Source organism: Myxine glutinosa, chromosome 5 (genome assembly GCF_964187855.1).
Source record: "Myxine glutinosa chromosome 5, kmMyxGlut1.1, whole genome shotgun sequence".
In the NCBI taxonomy this organism is placed as follows: Eukaryota; Metazoa; Chordata; class Myxini; order Myxiniformes; family Myxinidae; genus Myxine; species Myxine glutinosa.
The window spans coordinates 110,959,209-110,980,589 of NC_136265.1; the positions used below are offsets into that span (position 1 = coordinate 110,959,209).

The 21,381-nt window shown below is 43.6% G+C and overlaps 1 protein-coding gene across 2 annotated transcripts in view; it reads right to left on the bottom strand.

Annotated features, from left to right (window-relative positions):
- SYAP1 (synapse associated protein 1) overlaps positions 1-21,381 on the bottom strand; it is a 142,571-nt gene that overhangs the window by 22,920 nt on the left and 98,270 nt on the right. For both annotated transcript variants that reach the window (XM_068116619.2, XM_068116620.2), the window contains exons 3-6: positions 16,048-16,114; positions 14,643-14,716; positions 14,410-14,549; positions 11,403-11,530 (exon numbers count right to left, since the gene is read on the bottom strand). In XM_068116619.2, coding sequence (XP_067972720.2) covers positions 11,403-11,530; positions 14,410-14,549; positions 14,643-14,716; positions 16,048-16,114 — 409 coding nt within the window. The remainder of the gene's footprint in view (positions 1-11,402; positions 11,531-14,409; positions 14,550-14,642; positions 14,717-16,047; positions 16,115-21,381) is intronic.

A 21,381-nucleotide genomic window follows, 5' to 3' on the forward strand; every position in this document is an offset into this window, starting at 1 on the left:
TCCAAACGCAATTGACCAACTGGAAAGGTTCGTTTGCTTGTTGTACAGATCCAAAACACACACCAAAGTAAATGCACTACGATGGTTCTTGTACTCAAATCGACAGGCCGAGGGAGAGAGTCTGCCTCCAACCTCTGGATCATTGACACCACACATTCTGCGAGCACATTATATTGCAATGATATGGATGCAGGCATGCGAAAGTCAACCGTCCCTTCCTTCTCCCACTGACTACGGATGGAAGTCAGAGGAAAATAGATTTCTTCCGGTGATGTGTTTGAACCCTCCAGCACCAGAGGCCGTGACTAAGCTGGTAAAATGTGGCTGCAAATCAGGATGCAAAGGAAACTCCTGTAGTTGCCGCAGCAATAAACTCCCATGCACAGAGGTCTGTAGCTGTTTGAACTACGGCTGTAGCAACAATGAACAATCAGCTCAGAACATTGTGGGAGATGAACACGAGGACTTGTAAGGTAAAACGGATGATTGTGAGACAGGAATATTTAAATATGGTCAAACAGGAAATTACATTACGCTATCATTGTTATAGCAATGTGGACCTTTGTGTAAAACAGTGGTAGCCATATTGGATTTTCTCACTATTTCTCACTATGGCTGGCATCCACCGATTTCAACGAATCAGTAACATGTTTCCCCAACGGCCGAGCATTACTTATGTGGGCATTACCACCAAAATGGACCTATTTCATCATTCACAATTTGTGTTATCAAGAACATTAAGTTTTTGTACTGTGGTTATTTAAGAAGTGGCGGCCATCTTGGATTTTTCCACCATTTTGAATTTGACTGCCATATTGAAATTAATTGTTTTTGAACTCCTTGGTATTGAAATTGTGGGTATTATCATTAATTTGGACCTCATACTGTGTTCAGAATACCAGTTTTAATGGAATATATATATTTTGGCGGTCATCTTGGATTTGACACCCTTAATCCGTTTTAAAAAATTAACAACCTATTTTTTCGAACATGTGACACCCCAAAGACAAGGAATCAAGTGGAATTTTGCTTTTAACAAAAAAAAAACACGTTGCCAAACACGTTGTTTCTGCCAAATACCACCAATTAGAGCCAAGGGTGTACATATTTTCCACAGAAAGAAATCGCATCTCTGTTATTTTTTTACTTTGCAATAAATTATTGCAAAGTCAATTTTAAATTGTTTTTTGTTCAATTAGATCACCTTTGTCTATATATACTGTTTAAATGAAGATCAATTTATTGATGTGTCCACATATGTTAAAAAGATTTTTTTTAAATTCATGGGGTGGACTTACTTTTTCCACTTGCGAAATTTGCATTTATGTTTATTTAAATTATACAATGGACTACAAAATGTAAATGTTTCATGATATTTGTTACATTATATCACCTTTATCTATAAATCGAATACACTACGAGGCGAGCTGACCGATGGGCGTGTCCAAGAGGCCGGCGGCTTGATCGCCGGAGGCGTTATAAAAGCGCGCGCGCAAGGTACTGCATGAGGAGATCCAGAAAGAACATCCAAAGAGATAGATCACCCAGGGAAGCACAAAGCCTGCTATTCGTCACCTTGCTCGCCAAAGTTGGACCAGACGAGTCAGACGAGTCCTGGAAAGGAGCACGCGATGTCGACACAGCCGCAGCAGCCGCAGCAGCAGCGGCAGCAACAGCAGCAACAGCAGCAGCTTGGGGCCTGAACGGCAGTTTTGAGCAGGGCCACGAAGGAACGGCGCCTGCTAAACGCGCCAATCGTTGCTGCAGGACCCCTTGGACCTTCCTCTCCCTCCAGCCATCCACCTCCTGCCTTTCCATCCTTTTGTGTACGTGAGTTTGTTCTGTTTGTTTTGTCCCGGGGTATTTAATTAAGCTCGTATAAGCTAGCGTTGCACTGTGTCTCTAATATCTTCTGTATATTATTTTCTTATCTTTCCTTCTTCCTTGGTTACTTTGAGCCTGTAAATAGTAAATAAATTATATTCGTATTTCCAACCTTTTTGTCTTCTTCTTCTTCACATCCGTGTCGCCTTAGTCTTTTCCCTATTGAATATCTGTGGCGCGATCCGGCCAACGTTCAGGAATCGGGTTAGTCGGGGTAACTGTACGGCCGCGGTGCCATCCGCTCGGCAAACCAACATCCTTATCCGCGGTCCGTAACAATTGGATATATATACATTGGAACTCAACAACACGCACGTCTCCCTGTCCAACTCCTCCAGGCTTCTTGCTGTTAACTCCTTTTTTTGGTCCAACTTTGGCGAGCAAGGCGACGAATAGCAGGCTTTGTGCTTCCCTGGATATCCCCCGGCAGTACCTTGCGCGCGCGCTTTTATAGCGCCTCAGGCGATCAAGCCGCCGGCCTTTTGGACACGCCCATCGGTCAGCTCGCCTCGGCCCTGATTGGTGGGCACAGGCCCTCTGACCCCGAGCTGAGCACATGCTTAATGGCGGCTATTGGGGTGAAATCAGCAACCCACCGCTGTAACAAACCTGTGCCCCGTGCAGTTGGCAATGGAGGCTTGGAGGGGATGTAATTGGCAATTGAGGCTTGGCAATGATGAAAGTGGAATGTGAAAGGAATCTACTCTATTTCACTTGGTGCAATTGAGTGTCATCTTAATGGAAGACAAGGCCTTACCCTAATACACATAATAAAGATATAACTATCAACCAGGGGGAAATCTATGATTGGCTGACGTGATTGTTTATGACCTAATTATGGGACGCCCTTTGACCTTTATACATAACTGGAGTAAGGAGGGTCCAGAATAAAGCAATATTTCACAACAATTTACTATACAATACAACACAATAAAAAAAACACAATCCTCATATCCGCAACAATATATATATACATACATACACACAGACTTGGCATTTAATATGGAATATTTTTTATTTCTTGACTTGGGTTTCCTTTCTGAACTCAGTATATAAATCTGGTGAGTTTATTTTATGCTTCGGTGATTTCTTTGTTGAAAGAACCATGTCACTGATTGTCTGTCGCAGCAAGAAGTCAATAACAGGATTATATCACAGGTGGCATGACAAAATGTACGGACAGGTACATTTGACGATTGGCTTCACAATCGGGTATATAAGGGTTGTTGCGTTCTGCATTGGTGGAAAACAACTGCTGCATGTCTACAAAAGTTATTGCCGCTTCCTCTGGAGATGGTCCGTCAACTCGACAATGCTGTTTGTCATGGAGTGGTGGCTTTACGAAATTCCGGCATGAAACAGCGTGCTATTGCTCGGCAGTATGGCATCACTCAAGGTCAGGTGTCAAAGATCCCGAAACGAAATGCTCAGAGGGGTGTCCCTACTCCAATATCGAGGCTAGGACGTCCCCGCAGAACCACAAGGAGGGATGATCGCCAGCTGCACCGGTTAGTCCGCAATGGCCATACCAAGTCAGCTAATCAGCTTCGGGCTGAGTGGCAGCAACTGACAAATGTGCCTGTATCCAGAAGGCTAGTCAACCAACGACTGGGTCAAGCAGGCTATCGTGCCAGGCGTCCCCTGAGAAAGCCACGCCTGACAAGACAACACCGCCAGCGCGGATTGCAGTGGGCCAGAGAGCACCGTCATTGGCAGCCAGGACACTGGAATCACGTGATCTTCAGTGACGAGTCTTGATTTCTGGTCTATCGTCAAGATGGCCATGTCCGAGTGCGCAGTCAAGTGCATAAAGCCTACAACGAAGATTGTATAGTGCCAAGAGTCCAAGCTGGAGGTGGTGGGGTGACCGTTTTGGCTGCTTTTCATGCAGGGGGCAAAACTGACATGGTTGTTCTGAATGAAAACCTGAACCAGTTTAAGTACAGGGCCATTCTGGAAGAAACATTGCTTCCATTTGCTCGTGCAGCCTTTCGAGGAAACTTTGTCTTCCAAGATGACAATGCACGGCCTCACCGTGCTCGCATGATCCAACACTTTCTTGCTGACCATGGTGTAGAGCATATGGAGTGGCCTGCCATGTCCCCGGATATGAATCCGATAGAGAACTTGTGGGCAGAATTAACGCGTCAAATCGACAACTTGGACCAGCAGCCGACCTCTGTGCGTGAATTGCAGCAGGCTATTGTCACTGCATGGCAAGCGATTCCTGTCCAAACCTTGGCAAATCTCATGAACAGCATGCCTCAACGTGTACGTGCTCTCCTGAATGCTCGTGGGGGTTACACGAAGTACTGAACTGTCATTTTACTGTCCGTAATCCCAGTCGTAATTTAATTTTTGTTTTTGTTAAAAACAATTTTGGCTAATGTGCAAAATAAAGAAATACTTCTGGAAAACCTAGAGAAGTTTAACACAGTACTGTCCGTGAATTGAGTTCGATATCAGTTTACATCACTTTCAAGGATCAATTTATTTGCTTCGAAATGTCAAATGTGGTTTTTGTTTCTTTTAAAGGTCACATTAACAAAATCTAGAATAATTTCAACATAATTCCAATGAACTTTTGGTTCTAAGTCATCTTGAAAAGTAAGTTCACCCCCACAAAAAAAATATTCCATATTAAATGCCAAGTCTGTATATATATGCCAAGTCTGTATATAGACTCTGTATATAGAATATAGAAATGTCTGTATATAGAAATGCCAAGTCTGTATATATTAATATTCCATATTAAATGCCAAGTCTGTATATCCCCCAGTATTATACTGGGGAATGTTTCGAGATTGTCTGTCTTGTGATATTTGTCTTTTACGTGATTGACTTGTATTTGGATTGTGTGGTTTGAGAGAGCACCTAAGTCTGCCAACTGTTGAATGTATCAAAACAATATATAGATTTAGGCAGATCTGCATAGGTCGGTGCTCCGATGTCACGAAGAAGAAGAATCATATCGATGTACATAAGGCAGGGCCCTGTCTTGCCCGGTTTGTCGGATTAAGGTGTATCTTCATCCCCTTTACGAGGAATGGGGCATGTTAAGTAGTTGTAGGGTTTATGCTAATTCCCCGGTGTGTCGTCCCCTCTGATCATTCCGGTGTGCCTTATGGCAACACATCACATACATTAGCTCGGCCCAATAGAGCACCATATTAATGAAATTCCCCCGCCGCCACAATAACTTACGGACGAACAGACCGGAAGCGGCCGCGCACAACGCCGGCATGATGAACAAACATCGAACAGGCAGGCCGAGAGCCATGCCCAGGAGGACTCATGATTGACAGGGGGGAGGGGCGGGTTGGAAGCAGGTTGCTGATTGGAGAGTAGGGAGGTGACGTGCCACCCTGGTTGGCCGCCGACGATGACGTAACGCCAAAGGCGTGAGATGCTCGGCCAATCAGTGTGGAGGGCGCGAAACACTACCAGCAAGCGATGCGCTCATTGGAGGAGAAGCGCCGGCGATGTGCGGTTCGGCGCGAAAGACCACAAGGAAACGACACACTGGTTAGAGGGGAAGAGAGCTGACGTCACGGGACAGGCAGTAAAACCACTCGCTGGCCGACATTTCAAGCTTCTCGTTCTTGGATTCATCCTGCCCGGACCTCTCTCCCCTTCTCTCCCGTTTGGACCTCTTCCCTTCTTGCCTTTTCATTCCGTTTGGACTTTTGCTTGGTGGACGTTGGAAAGACGGTGGGGCGCCGACGATCATCTTTTCCTGGTGCCTGCATGTGAGTGCTGTGCGGCGTGGGACGGACAGTGCAGCAAGGCCGGTGTTCGCGCCAACAGCCGAGCGGTTCGCGCCAGCCAGAGCAGTGGTCGGATGATGAGCTCGGTAGCCGACGATTCCTGACGGATGCTACACCACCAGAAAGATAAGACGCACCACACACAGACACGATGATTGCTTTCTTTATCCTTCCATTTGTCTTGTGTTTGAAGTCTGTGTGTAAGAGCGCTCACTAGGGGGTTTCGTTTTTACCGTCGCGTCCTTTGTTATTGGGTGCCGTTTAATAAATATTTCTTTTTGTACATAAATCCCGTTTCTGTGAGTTATTTTCAAAGGGTGAAGACATCGCCGAGGCCACCCAGGTAAGCCGGCATTCTCCCCCAAGCCCCCCTGCTTGCGACTCGTCCGCCATCAATTGGAAACGCCTCAAAGTAAACTCGATTAGCCATCCTTGGACGCTCTGTCTTAAGAGAGTCATCCACAGGACAATATTGTTGCGATTTTGAGAAAACACTAAAGAGTAATGGCAACCACCATACAGGTCCCTTAGAATAGTTATTTCATCGCAGACCATTGTCTTCGTCCCCTTCCCCTATTTTTGGTTATTATGTCATGCGTTGGGGAAAGGACAGATAGGTCTCCACTTATTAGGGATATTGCACCAGGCTCCAAGGGACACCATGGTGTCCAGGTTCAGAAACCCACCAATCAGGGTGAAAGTTACTGTGGCGGAACTTGTGGGGGCGGAGTTACGGGCTCCACCAATCGGGAGCCAGGAGACCTCCAAGATTCCCCTCCCCCCTCCGCCTTCCCCCTTGGAGGGTAATCAAAGGGATTTTAAAGAGATCGATCCTCTCTCTTGGGTGTGGCTGGCATCGATTGCTCTCTCTGACCGGTCTCTCTCGCCCGACTCAGCACGTGGACACTTCTCTCTGACCGGTCTCTCTCGCCAGATTCAGCACGTGGACACTTCTCTCTCTGCCTGGTCTCTCTCTCGCCCGACTAGGCACGTGGACACTTCTCTCTCTGCCCTGTCTCATTCACCCCACTGAGTATGTGGACATTAGTGCTCTTGGATGGTCTCCCTCTCGCAGGCCTCTACACTTGCATTGCTAAACTCTGAACCTGTCTGTCGTCTCCGGGCCTGTCTCATTCTGCTGGATTCTCTGGGCACGTGTGCTCCACTCCTGGGGCCTGGATTGTTGGCCTAGCACATGAGCTCCTCTCTTGACCTGGGTCACGCTGCCATGCTGACGATCGACCTCACCCTGCCGGTCCTTGCTGGGGCCGTCATTACCTGCTTGTGCTTCTCAGTGGCGACAGCGGGACGGTTGGCGCCGCGAGGAGAGGAATTTGAGAGCACGTAGCCTTTGTGCTATCAGGTTCTTCATTGTTCGTTACCCTCCCCTCCCTGTGAAAGTGTGCTGGGCGCCCATGTGATGTTTATCCGTAGTCATTGTAATAAGGCGTAGAATAAATAAGCTAAGTTTCTGCTTCCCGTCCATTTTTTTCTGTTATTAAAATAATCAGATTGTAAATATCTAATAAATGAAATTGTTAAACATTTCCTTTCTCTCTGTCCGTGAATGTCTCTTCTCAATTGAGCCGCCATTGTTTGTATCCAATTTTAACATCAACAGTAATGGCTTTAGCATCCCTCTGGCGGTGACCAACGGTTTCGTTCTGCCATGTAAATTTCCATCTTGGAACAAAAGGAAACCACCGGAGGGCACATACGGTACGTTCTCCGATTGGCATTCGTAGTTGCTAATTCGCAACCTGCTAAGTACGAAGTTATTCGTGTGCAGCAGCTGCAGGTCCGGTAAGTTCGGGAGGGAATCGAGGTTAATCCCCTCGTAGTAAACCCGAACCATAACACATTCGGTGTCTTGGACCGGGATTCCTCCGAGCACCGTAACAAATTGGTGCTGGCAGTGAGATTCCCCTCTGGATACCGTAACATTTGGTGTCAGGAGTGGGATATTGGCATTCCCCTCCGGAGACCGTAACAATATATATATATATATATATATATATATATATATATATATATATATGTACATTATATTATCTATATATATAAAACAGTGTGTGTGTGTGTGTGTGTGTGTGTGTGTGTGTGTGTGTGTGTGTGTGTGTGTGTGTGTGTGTGTAATGTTACCGATAGACTCCTAAACGGAGAGGCTTACGTGCTTGATATTTGACAGAGACATGGCCATTGAGCGTGGGACGAACATGGCCGAACTCAAAATATTTGACGATCCATATTTTATATTCATATTTACCTCAGCGCATTTCAGCGCATGGAATCAACGGAATCAGAGCAGGTGGGCGCTGATTCGCTCAGAGCGATCACGTGATGACGCTATGACGCTATGACGTTATGAACGATATGAAAAAAAAAATCGCTATGACGCTATGAAAAAAAAAAATCGCTATGACGCTATGAAACGCTATGAACGATATGACGCTATGACGCTATGACGCTATGACAAAAAAATCGCTATGACGCTATGAAACGCTATGACAAAAAAAAATCGCTCGCTTTGCTAAGGGGCTCGCTCCTCCCCCCCCTCCCCCCCCCCCCCTGCTCCCCTCCCCTCCCCCGCCCGGCAATGCCGGGTACTTCTGCTAGTATTATATAATACATTATATTATATTATATTATATTATATTATATTATATTATATTAATTATATTATATATTATATTATATTATATTATACATATAAATAAATAAATATATATATATATATATATATATATATATATATATATATATATATATATATATATATTTAACATCCTAACAATGAAGTAAAGGCAAGGACCATAGTACAGCAGATAAGCTCTCATATTTTAACAAATTGTGCATTTTTTGAGAAAAGCATGAAATTTCTAGCATAGTTAGTATATACCATGAGGTTTATTTTCAGATGTGGAGGGAAGTCAGATTTGACCTCTGAGGACAGTGAGAGGTCAAATACAAGATGGCCGCCAGTTCCCCAGGGGTAATGTTCAAACGCGCTTAATTTTGGAACCAAACAGCGTAGAAAAACATTTAAGGTATCATTTCCAACTAAATTGGGGATGGCCATTCATTTGGTGATACTTTTGGTAAAACAGATCTACTTCACTGCCTGGAATCAGATCTGCTCAAAAACAACAGTACGCCTGTGACTGATGCAACAATTCTCGATGGTGCAGCTGTAGTTCAAATCCTAAATCCTGGAACATCAAGAACATTTCAAGAGTATGGAGAAAGAGTGTTTGCACCATATATCTCTGCTCAACTTAAGAAAAGCAGCCGCATTGACCTTGTCTGGGATGTATACCTACCTGCCAGCCTGAAAGCCTCAACAAGACAGAAGAGGGGAAAGGGCACCAGGAAAAGGGTGACTCCTTCTACTGTGATGCCAAAGAACTGGAAGGACTTCCTTCGAGTCGATGAGAACAAAACCGAATTGTTTGCTTTCCTTTCACGCGAAGCTGTTCATATTCCTCTAGCAGAGGGCAAGGAACTGTATGCAACAGATGATGGAAATGGAGTTCTCTGCTCTCCTGCTGAGTCATGCTCGAGCGATTTGTGGTGCTGATGTACGACCGAACCAGTGAGCACGGAGGTGAATGATGCCAGGAAGCAGCTCTTCACACAGAAGTCTAGAAGTCTAGAGAACATTCCTCCAACCCAGGCAGCACTGAAGCAGCACATCAAGCGCACTTGCTACCAGGCCAACTGTTGGAACCAGGCATTGGTCATGGATCCAGAGATGCCAGAGCCATCTGACTGGGGCTGGATAAAGGAAACAACTGGGTGGCAGCCTCTTTGGAGCACTCTTCCTGAAGCATCAAAATCGTGCCATGAATTGATCGACTGTGGCTGCAAGAAAGGATGCACTGGACACTGCAAGTGTGCCAAAGCTGCATTCAAGTGCACTGCACTGTGCTTCTGTTCTGGAGACTGTTAGATTTTGATCATTACCAATTTTCATCATTGCACTTGATTTAATGTAAGCTTTTGTGGACATACTTGGTTAACTACAGTTATTTTTTCAGAGGTTATTGCATCATTCCTTGCACTGTAAACACTTTTTTTCATCATTTCTGGTCTTTGGGTGTTCTGTACCTATCTATCCCTGTACCTGAAAAAATAAAGTTTTAAAAGTTCAAATGAACTTTTTCCAATAGCAGTTCCAACTGCAGTATCATAAAAATAGATATTTAACGTAATTTGACTTTGACCTTGACCTAAATGCATGTACTTGAGTTCTGGCGATCTCAAAAGTATCACCAAATGAATGGGCATCCCCAATTTAGTTGGAAATGACACCTAAAATGTTTTTCTACACTGTTTTGTTCCAAAATTAAGCGCGTTTGAACATTAGACCCGGTGGACTGGCGGCCATATTGGATTTGACCTCTCACGGTCCTCAGAGGTCAAATCTGACTTCCCTCCACATGTGAAAATAAACCTTATGGTATGCACTAACAATGTTAAAAATTTCATGCTTTTCTCATAAAATGCACAATTTTTGTGTTTATCTGCTGCACTACCAGGACAATATGTCAAACATTGCTGTGATTTAGGACTTAAAATTGAAATGATATCAAATCCGTTTCCAGAGTTCTTTGAACACATTTAGTGATTTAATCAGGTCCACAAGTGCCTTCTGTTGGTCTGGCATGCGTGCAATGACAGATAACACCTACAAAGGTCACTGAACAAAATAACATTTTCTGCATTGATAACAAAAAATGCGTGAGGAACATGCACAAATATTCCAATTTCTTTTTTTTCTGCAATGATTCCGACCGAGCAGACGAGTCATTTATCGTACCTTAGGGTCTAACACATTATAAAAATATATACAAAAAGTGTAGGAAGCCATGTCGGGTCCTCAAATTTGGGGTGCTTGGATCCTGGACTATGTCCATAGTGTATGTAGAGAAAGCGTGTACAGACACGTTCCAGGTGATTTAACAGATTTTTACTTCGTTCATGTCCACAAAACGGATGCAGGAAGGCCAGAGCTGTCACATTCTATGTTGTCCTGTGGGCACCAAACATGAACAGCAAAATGTCTACATGTGTGACAGCTCGTGACACCAATTGGGGTAGACAGATTGACCTTCCCTGAATTTCATTGTCACCAACAATGTCGTTTTTAACCAACAATCCAATAATGACATGGCACAATGAAGAACCAGTCTTACTGGTGAAGGCTAGTGTCAATCTGCGACAGTGGATACGTAGAGAGAGAGCAATGGATTAAATTAACATCCTGTTGGCGGTATGCTGACCGCCATGGGAAGCAAGGAGAAGCTGATGTTCCAGGCATTAACACTCTTGCTCTGACAAAAGGGTTAACACCCAAAATATCAGCTTCTCTTTGCTTGCCATGGTGGGAATAAACATCCTATTGATTTCATCCAATAATGACAAAGCAATTTTCCTGACATTAACAAGCGTCAAATCTAGATTAGCAATAACAATGCGTCTTCATTTGAATTTGAAGTATCAACCACATATCGATGCCAGCCAATTCAGTGACTTCATCACTCCGTCACTACCTCAGCCCAAAACTTTGCTTTTATTTGTGGTGCATTTCAATAAAACAAGCTCATTTGTCAAGATCCCCAATTTCCACATCAGTCGATGTACCATATCAAGTTTGACCTCAATTTCACACAAGACAGACAAAGGGAAAAAATAAAAGTTTAACGACATGGATGCCAGTTGGCCTAATTAAGACTTTGATCAAGACCTGACCTAATTGGGAGAGTTGAGGTCCTGCCCGTCCTCCAAGTGACGACTGTCCCAATGATGTCAGGTCAGCAGATTGTTTAGCCAGTGAAACACGGTACAGATAGTTCCTCCAGAACACTTCCTCCTTTATCCTGTATCCAACAACACCACACACAAGGTCATGGTGCCATATTGGCAGTCTGTACATCACCAGAGCAAAAGCGACAACTATTTCATAATAAGCCATGGCATCAAACTCTTTTAATAACGAGCTCAGGACAGAGCTAATCCAATTAAACTGATGAGTTATAAAAATGATGAATTACTCCACAAACACTAATCACATCATTCCAACATTTGAGGTCTATTCAAGGATTATGATAGTAACGAGGGACATCATGGGTAGATTGGACCATGTGGAGAATTGTTGGTAGGTCTGTAGGCCGGTATAAGTTACATGTAGGTTGCAATGTTTTAAAACACAAGTACACCAGCACAGCTCGACTTGAGTAGATTAGCTGTGGGGTGCTTGGATTTTATCCAAGTTTGACTTTTATTAGTCCCCTACCGGTGTACACCGGAGGGGACTGTAGGTTTGCACTCCGTCCCTCCGTCTGTCAGTCAGTCCGTCACGCAAAGAACAGTTTTCCAGACTTTTTTCTAAACTCTTAATGATAATGATTTCAAACTTGGTACATGGTTTCCTCATGATAAGCTACAGATCAAGTTCGAACTTCACGACGTTTACTACTGTGTTCAAAAAGTATCCGACCTTTATTTTTCGTGCGTAAAAAAAAAGAAGCTAGGGAGGCGTTGATTGGTGCACGTATGTAGGCGATCCTAATGCGCACGCGTGAATTTTTTCCCACCTGCAGAAACTGTCATTCGACGGCAGACCACCGATGAGTGAGGACATGTAAGTGAGCGCCGTCGGATTTTCGTTTTTGACAAAATGACGGAAAAACTTGAACAACGCTACTGCATCAAATTTTGTGTAAAGCTTGGCGATTCCCAAGTGGAAACGATCCGCAAGATTCAACACCGTTCATTCCATTATGAAGGAGGATTTGGGCTTCAGGAGAATCTCAGCAAAGTTCGTACCAAAGCTGCTAACGATTGAGCAGAAGCAACTCTGTTTGGAGATCGCACAGGACATGCTGGAGACTGTGAACAGCGATCCCAGCTTCCTCAACACAGTGATCACTGGCGATGAGTCCTGGGTTTATGGGTACGACCCAGAAACCAAGTTGCAGCCATCACAATGGAAGCATCCAACATCCCCGAGGCCAAAAAACACAAAATTTGATGCAGTAGCGTTGTTCAAGTTTTTCCGTCATTTTGTCAAAAACGAAAATCCGACGGCGTTCACTTACATGTCCTCACTCATCGGCGGTCTGCCGTCGAATGACAGCTTCTGCAGGTGGGAAAAAATTCATGCGTGTGCATTAGGATCGCCTACATACGTGCACCAATCAACGCCTCCCTAGCTTCTTTTTTTTTACGCACGAAAAATAAAGGTCGGATACTTTTTGAACACACTACGTAGATCATTTTTGACAAAGTTATGGCACTTTGAACTTTGGTAATTTTCCCAACAGTTTTCCGGACTATAATTTGGAGTGCGGTAAATCAAAGCTGTTAATATTCCTTGTGTACAATATGCTGTAATATTTTGCCCTATTTTCTGCATCTCTCCTTGTTAACCCCCTTGCCCGCATTTCTTCTTTGACCATCTTTAGCCAAGTCTTTCTCGGGCTTCCCCGTCCTCTACTTCCTTCTACATTCATTTCCATCACTCCTCTCAACCAGTCACTTTCATCCTTCCTCAACACATGACCAAACCATCTCAACCTGTTTCTCTTCACAGCATCCATCACAGGCTCTATTCCCATCATCTTTCGCAATTCATCATTTGTCTTCCTCTCTCTCAACGATACTCCGCACATCCACTGAACCATTCGCCACATGTCCACCCTTTCCAGCCTTAGTTGCTGCTCTACGTTCAATACCCATGCCTCGCTCCCATAAATCATAACACTTCTCACACACGCAGCATACACCTTTCCCTTCAGCTTCAACGACACTCCCCTCCTCGTTAGCACGCCACTCAGTTCCCGAAACTTCTTCCATGCACATCTCACTCGAGCAACCGTTGCCGAGTCTGATCCACCTTCTCCATTCAGCATGTGTCCGAGGTAACAAAATGTTTTCACACCTTCCAGCTTCACGCCGTCTCCAAGATCCAACTCAACATTTCCTCCATCTGCAGCTCCCTCTGTGCACACCTTACACTTGAATGTAGCTGCCGCACTGGTTATTGACCCTCTCAAACCACATTTTTGATAAACCCACTCAGCGCACATTGTACATTGAATGGAGTTATTTGTACAATAAGTTATTATTACAATAATGTAAATTATTTGTACAATAATGTTATTTGTACAATAAGCAGTATTTACAAATACATTTCATAAGACTTTTATTAAAATCGTGAATTCTTTGTAATTTGTTAACAAGTGACCAAAACAACATCTGATAACTAGGAATAGGGTTTAGCATGGTGTTGGCTTAACAGTTAGGGTGCTGGCTTGGGATGATAGGATGCTGAGTTCCAATCCCGGTCGATTGTTGAATTCACGACAGGGGGGTTGACTCAGCCTGTCATCCTTCCAAGGTCGGCAAAATGAGTACCAGCTTGCTGGGATGAATGAGCCATTCGGGTATCCTGCATCAGAATGGCGACCCATCCGGGATTGAGCCCAATCGCCAAGAAAATTGCTTTGGCAACCCTATGCATTGTCACGGTGCAAATGGAGTGGTCATCATCATCATCATCATCAGGAATAGATTTACTGAAAAGAGGTTTCACAACTATCGGATGGGCAATATGGGCCAATATCGGAATAATTTCCAGGACTGTTCTATGTTCCCAATCTGTCTCTGACATTACAGTACTCCTAGTAAAGATTATTCACACAATAAGCTATCCGAGTAATAAATGCTGTGTGTCTACGGGTGGTGGTGCACATACAAGCGTGGTACAAGCTTAAATCGCATCTCGCACAGCACACGATCCTCCTTCAGTAACAGTTGACCCAGCGCAGCAGCAGACTCTCGATCATATGGACAGAGAACACCAGCTGGAGGGTCTCGCAAAAAATTTCTTCTGTCCTGTATAAAGTGAGAGACATCACCATTTAAACACGACATAAGAAGTCTCACAGCCATAAGATTGTGGGAGATAGCTCAGGAGGTTTCACCTACAGCTGACAATGCCAAGATTTGCTGTCGAATGGAATCCTCATCTGTGTAGCCCACCCAGGGAAGGACAGCTTCTTCTGCAACATAAACCACAGTGAACATATCGATGCAGACACAAGACAAAACCATTAGCATGGCCAAAATCAGAAAATCACAAATAGAAATATCTTTCTAACCACTGACTATTTTTTTAATGTTGAAGTGCATGATGAAAAGCGCGTGATGAAAAGCGCGTGATGTTTGTAAGAAAGATTGAAGCTAGCCCGGTACTGCAGTTTGAATGAGACAAAGTAAGACCAGCAATCTGACACGGAGAGTGTAACATGGTTCCGGGCACCACTTGAACGCTCCAATGTCAGAACGGCAGTACTACCCTGAGCCGTTGCTGTCTACAACCTACTACCTAAAAATTTACTGACTTATTTACCGAGGTAAATGTTTAGTACTTTCTGGCTGGGCTACAAAGGTGAAATACTGGCTACTGATGGAGCTCAAAGCAAATATTGCAACATACAGGGCCTTCAGAAAGCATTCACACCCTTTGACATTTTCACATTTTGTTGTGTTACAGCCTGAATTTAAAATGGATTAAATTGAGATTATTTTTTGTCACTGACCGACACATAACACCCCATAATGTCAAAATGGAAACCAAGGCCTGCCAGATTATTGGAATCTCCCATGCTGAAGCTGAGTCTATGGGTCTATCACTCGGCCATCACAGACAGGTCGGTGGTCTCTTTCTTCTACCACCCCCATTCTGATCTTTCACCCTCTGCCCTTTCCGTCATTTGTCACCCTCCCTCCGCCTCCCCCCCCCCCCCCCCCCATGTTTCTACAGGACACACACGGTCCACCATCAACCACTTCTGGTGAAACTACCTAAATCCAGAATCACTGCTCACCTCCACTCACTTCTTCCCTTTTTTTCCAAAAGAATGATGTTTTCAGCAAACAGCAAGTCAGCAAACACTGAGGACGCCCCGCATGGGGTCAGGGATTTGTGTGGCAACTTTTGCCACCAGAAGCCATGCATCGCACCTGTTCAACCAACCTGCACCCCATCCCGCTCAATTTTTTTCTTCTGTATCCACCTTGTCCATCTCTCGGGTTCTCCCCTACCCTCATTCCTCGTTTGTCTGTCTCCAACCATATTCTCTCTTGGCCCTACCATTGACATTTCTCCCTTCTCTTTCTGCTGTTCCTGTTATTATTTCGCACCCTGATCCATTCCGTGCTTTAGTTCTACTATGATTCTCGACTCTGCATTCAAAAAATAATAATAATAACTTGGACAAAAAAGGAAACTTTTACTCCAAAAGTGTGACTGGCAGCAGGTATGTTTACAAAGGAATAAGAGGAAAGCCAAAGAACAGTAATCAAACAAATGAGTAAACAATCCTCAAACCTGCTTTGTTCTTCTGATTTTCCTTGGTAAACTTATCCTGTTCCTTCTGGAAATCCCCAATGATAGTCTGCAAGAAACAATAGGAATCAGTTCCATAATGGAGTTAAAATTAAGCTCAACGTGTTAACACCATAATCAACAAGAGGGTGAATTGCTTTGCCATACATGTCACCTACTAGTCCCAATAAATGTTCTTGTTCCAAGCACTCAGCAATTGTATCGCTTTTCACACTGTGGATAAACCACCTTTAGAGGCCATTTTTCCCCGCAAAGCGGGGGTTGGCCTTTTTCGGGAGCCGTGGTTGTTGTTGTTTTTCGGTCCCCTTTTTGAAGCAATGTTTTACGGCCGGATGCCCTTCCTGACGCCAACCCTTTTTGTCGCCTTTTAACGACAAACAGGGAATTACCAGTGAGCTGGTACTCAACGGTTCACTGGTAACTAATTGAGTCAGCCATATACAGTCATGTGAAAAAGTAAGTTCACCCCATGTAAAGTTTCCACTTTTTCAACATATTTCAACATACAGCTATTTGATCTTCATTTCAACAATATTGAAAGATAAAGGTGATATAATATAACAAATATCATGAAACATTTACATTTTGTCGACCATTGTATAATTTAAATAAACATAAATGCAAATTTTGCATGTGGAAGAAGTAAGTACATCTTCATTTAAACAGTATCTATAGATAAAGGTGATTTATCCCTGGTGTTGGGCTAGCGGCTAGGTTGCCGGCTTAGGATCCTAGGATCCTGGGTTCGAATCTCGGTCGATCGCCGAATTAATGCCAGGGGGGTTGACTCAGCCTGTCATCCTTCCGGGGTCGGCTAATTGAGTACCAGTTCACTGGTAATTCCCTGTTTGTCGTTGAAGGCGGCAAAAAGGGTTGGCGTCAGGAAGGGCATCCGGCCGTAAAACATTGCTTCAAAAAGGGGACCAAAAAACAACAACTACCACGGTCTCCGAAAAGGCCAACCCCCGCTTTGCGGGGGAAAATGGCCTCTAAACGGTGGTTTTATAGATAAAGGTGATCTAATTGAACAAAAAAAACAATGAAAAATTGACTTTGCAATAACTTATTCAACAAAAAATTGTTGCACAGCTCGTTTCAAATCCCCCGACAACATCTCGATGGGATTTAGGTCCGGGCTTTGACTTGGCCATTCCAGAACCCTCCATTTCTTTCTTTTCAGCCATTCCTTGGTGGATTTACTGGTATGTTTAGGGTCATTGTCATGTTGCAAGGTCCACCTTCGGTTGAGCTTCAACTTTCCGACAGATGGCCTCACATTATCCTCAAGCACCCTCTGGTACAATGAAGAATTCATAGTGGATTATATGATGCTGAGCTGCCCAGGCCCTGATGCAGCAAAGCTGCCCCAAACAATAATATTTCCACCACCATGCTTTACAGTTGGTATCAGGTTATTGTGGTCAAATGCTGTCTTTGGTTTTCACCAAACATGTCTTCTGGTACTGTGGCCAAATAGCTCTAACTTTCACTCATCTGTCCAGAGCACATTGTTCCAGAAGTGCTGGTCTTTGCCAAGGTGTTCATTGTCAAACTTTAGTCTTACCCTGATGTTCTTTCTGGACAGCAAAGGTTTCCTCCTGGCACACCTCCCATGTAGATCAAATTTGTGCAGCCTCTTTCTAATGGTAGACTCGTGCACTTTGACATCAACAGTGGCAAGAGCTACCTATGGGTCCCGTGATGACATTCTGGGGTTCTTAGAGACTTCTTTCAGCATCTTGCGGTCTGCTCTCGGGCTGAACTTGCTGGGCGGCCAGGCCTGAACCTGAACCTGAACAGGCCAGGCCAGTTGTTTGGAATCTTCTCCACTTGTAGATGATCTTCCGGACAGTCGAATGATTGATTTCAAATTGTTTGGAGATCTTTTTAAATCCCTTCCCAGACTCGTAGGCATCTATAATCTTCTTTCTGAACGCCTCAGAGAGCTCTTTTGATCTAGGCATGGTGACGCCGCATACTTCAACAACAAAGAGCAAACCAAACTAAATGTCTGAGGTTTAAATAAGACAGGTTCCTCCAAGATCCTCTCTAACGATGTTCTAATCATTTGCACCTGAGCTGGTGCACCTGATTCTAATTTTAGGTATTTGAAGTAGTGATAAATGTAGGGGTGTACTTACTTTTTCCACATGCGAAATTTGCATTTATGTTTATTTAAATTATACAATGGACTACAAAATGTAAATGTTTCATGATATTTGTTATGTTATATCACCTTTATCTATCAATATTGTTGAAATGAAGATCAAATAGCTGCATGTTGAAATATGTTGAAAAAGTCAAAACTTTACATGGGGTGCACTTACTTTTACACGTGACTGTACAGGAGGTCAAATTGGTTGAGGTATGCAAAGCTACAGACCAAGTTGCAGTTTCTGTAGCTTATCATAATAAAATACGCAATTTGGCATCTGTCTGTCTCATGATCTTTCACCGCGATACATTCTGTCATTACTTATCCAATCTCAACCAAACTTGACAGGATGACTAAGGGTCACATGATGAAGGTTGTAGCACATTCATTTGCCCCTCCCCAAGGGGGTTTTCTCCCCCAAGTGGGGTTTCCCCACCATTGCAGCCAATGGGGGTGCGTGTTGAGGTGTATATCCATGTTAATATAGCTTTATCGTGGCATTTTTCTAAGGTTTAATATGACGTTTTTCCAAAGACGCTTATAATAACAAAACAAATGATAATCGCATAATATTAATGTAATTATAAAATAATATCAATACTGATAATATCCCAGCTCCAAGTGTTTTTTCCTGCCGTGTTAACGTGAATACATAGCTCATCATGCCGTTTTCGTGACAGCAAGAGCCTACCAGAAGTAAAAATATTATAAATCATAAACACGTTTGATTACCTTTTTAAATAGTCGATAACACAGTTTAACAAAGAACTGAAATAAATTTGGAGAAATCCAGACATTAGTCCATGCTTATGTCGTTGACAATCGTACCTAATCGTAGATCCACTGTAGTCAATATACCCCACATGGGTTAATAACGTATGACCTTTCCTGTCGCTTATGTCGTACGACCTCTTCCAAAACGTTTTGTGGCGTTTTTCCAAAGCTGCTTCTCATTCCAAAAGTAACAAGAAAAAGAGCAATCAGAGATTGCAAACCCTCGCCAGGATGTATTTTCAGTGGTTTTTAAGGCTTTTGTTTTAAAACAAATACGGCGGCCGAACCACGTGATCGATGACGTCATCATTTTTTTTTTCTCCACCACTTTATGCCGACATTGCGCTCAAGAAATTGCATCTTGATTGGATGAAGTTTTGTACTTGTCGAATTAACGAATGATGACGTCATAATGGAGGCCTTGGGCAGAGTGTTAAAAATTGGGCACAGTCTATTCCAGGGCAAGACAAATATGTGTGCAAAGTCTGGCGATTCTATGTGCAACGGTGTAGACGTAGTACTGCACACAGACAGACAAATAGACTGACAAACAGATCAAAAATCGGTCAGAGACAAAGGACTTGCCGGAATTTACTTTTTTATCGGCCATTTAGGACAAATATGGCGACCGAACCACGTGACTGATGACGTCATCATTAACATATTTTATTCCCCATGGAGTTCTTTACAATGAGTCATGTCTCAATTTTTCTATTCAGGACTTTGAGATATAGAGGTGCTAAGTTTTTCGGTTTTTCCAAGATGGCGGCCGAAGCACGTGACCTATAACGTCATCATTAACATATTTTATTCCCCATGGAGAGTTCTTTACAATGAGCCATGTCTCAATTTTTTCTATTCAGCACTTTCGGAGATATGGAGGTGCAAAGTTTTTCGGTTTTTCCAAGATGGCGGCCGAACCACGTGAAAGATGATGTCATCATTAACATATTTTATTCCCCATGGAGAGTTCTTTACAATGAGCCATGTCTCAATTTTTTATATTCAGCACTTTCGGAGCTATAGAGGTGCAAAGTTTTTCGGGTTTTCCAAGATGGCGGCCGAACCACGTGACCGATGACATCATCATTAACAAATTTTATTCACCATGGAGAGTTCTTCACAATGAGCCATGTCTCAATTTTTTGTATTCAGCACTTTCGGAGATATGGAGGTGCAAAAAAAATATTCTGCACCATTGGGAGATGGGGCCAAAAACGATGCATAGCAGGATATCTCAAGAAGTTGTGGACAGATTCGGACGAAACTTGGTGGACAGGTTGGGTATGACAAGACAGAATCGATGCGATTTTGGTGAAGATGTGGATATGGATTCGGATACAAGAATTATTTAATTTCCTCAGTGATTCTTCACCATTGAGAGATCGGACCAAAAGCGATGTATAACATGATATTTAAAAATTATGGATGAAGTATGACTAAACTAGGTGGATGAGTTGGTTCGGTGACAAGAACAAGCCGATTCGATTTTGGTTCAGGTCCGAATCCAGATCTGGTCTATCAGTGCATACAAACATAAACTGTTTAGCCTGGCAGGGGTCGTTCTACCAAGTGCCGTTCTCGTTCACCATATTTTGGACAACGCAGCCTTAGGCTCAGGCATTATACATGGAAACGCAAATCGATTACAACCCGCCCCGGAGGGAGGCAAAACGCTGGTGCACATGACGCCGGAAAGGACATTGCTGACACCACCCAGTCGTAGCCATGGTGACGCCGGAAAGGACGTTACTGACACACTCAGTCTTAACCCTGGAAGAGCTCCATACTGAGGCACGCGAGGAAATCGTGGGAAATTGTGCGACTGCAGCCATGAGGCAGGCTTGTCATCGACTGCTGAAAAGGGGTTTCCTGCAATAAAGTGTCTTCAATGAGATAAATTTACTTCACCTCAACAGTTGACGAAACACACCTGTAAAGAAATGATCTGTAAAGATGATACCTCAGAAATGCTTTTATACACATTCACCTTAGAAAAGCTTTTTCTCTATACACATTCACTTCAGAAGTTCAAAAAGATGCGATTACAAATCTCCCCTCACCCTCCCCCCCTCCCCCCAACCCCTCCACCCTCTTCCCCCACCCCTACACTCCGCTTAGTCACTTGCATAATATTTACCCATATTTACTGGCATAACATTCACCCATAATTCATATTTACCCAAAAATTATATTCACCCATAAATCATATTTACCCCTGCTATCGAAGGTGGGTGGAGGATGTATTAATTGTATTATGTGTCTGTGTCTGTGTTACCCATGTCTGTCTGTCTGTTCGTCTGTGAACAAGATATCTCAAAAAGTTGTGGGCGGATTTGGACGGAATCTGTAGGAAAGGTAGCATTTGTCATATGTGACAAGGACGA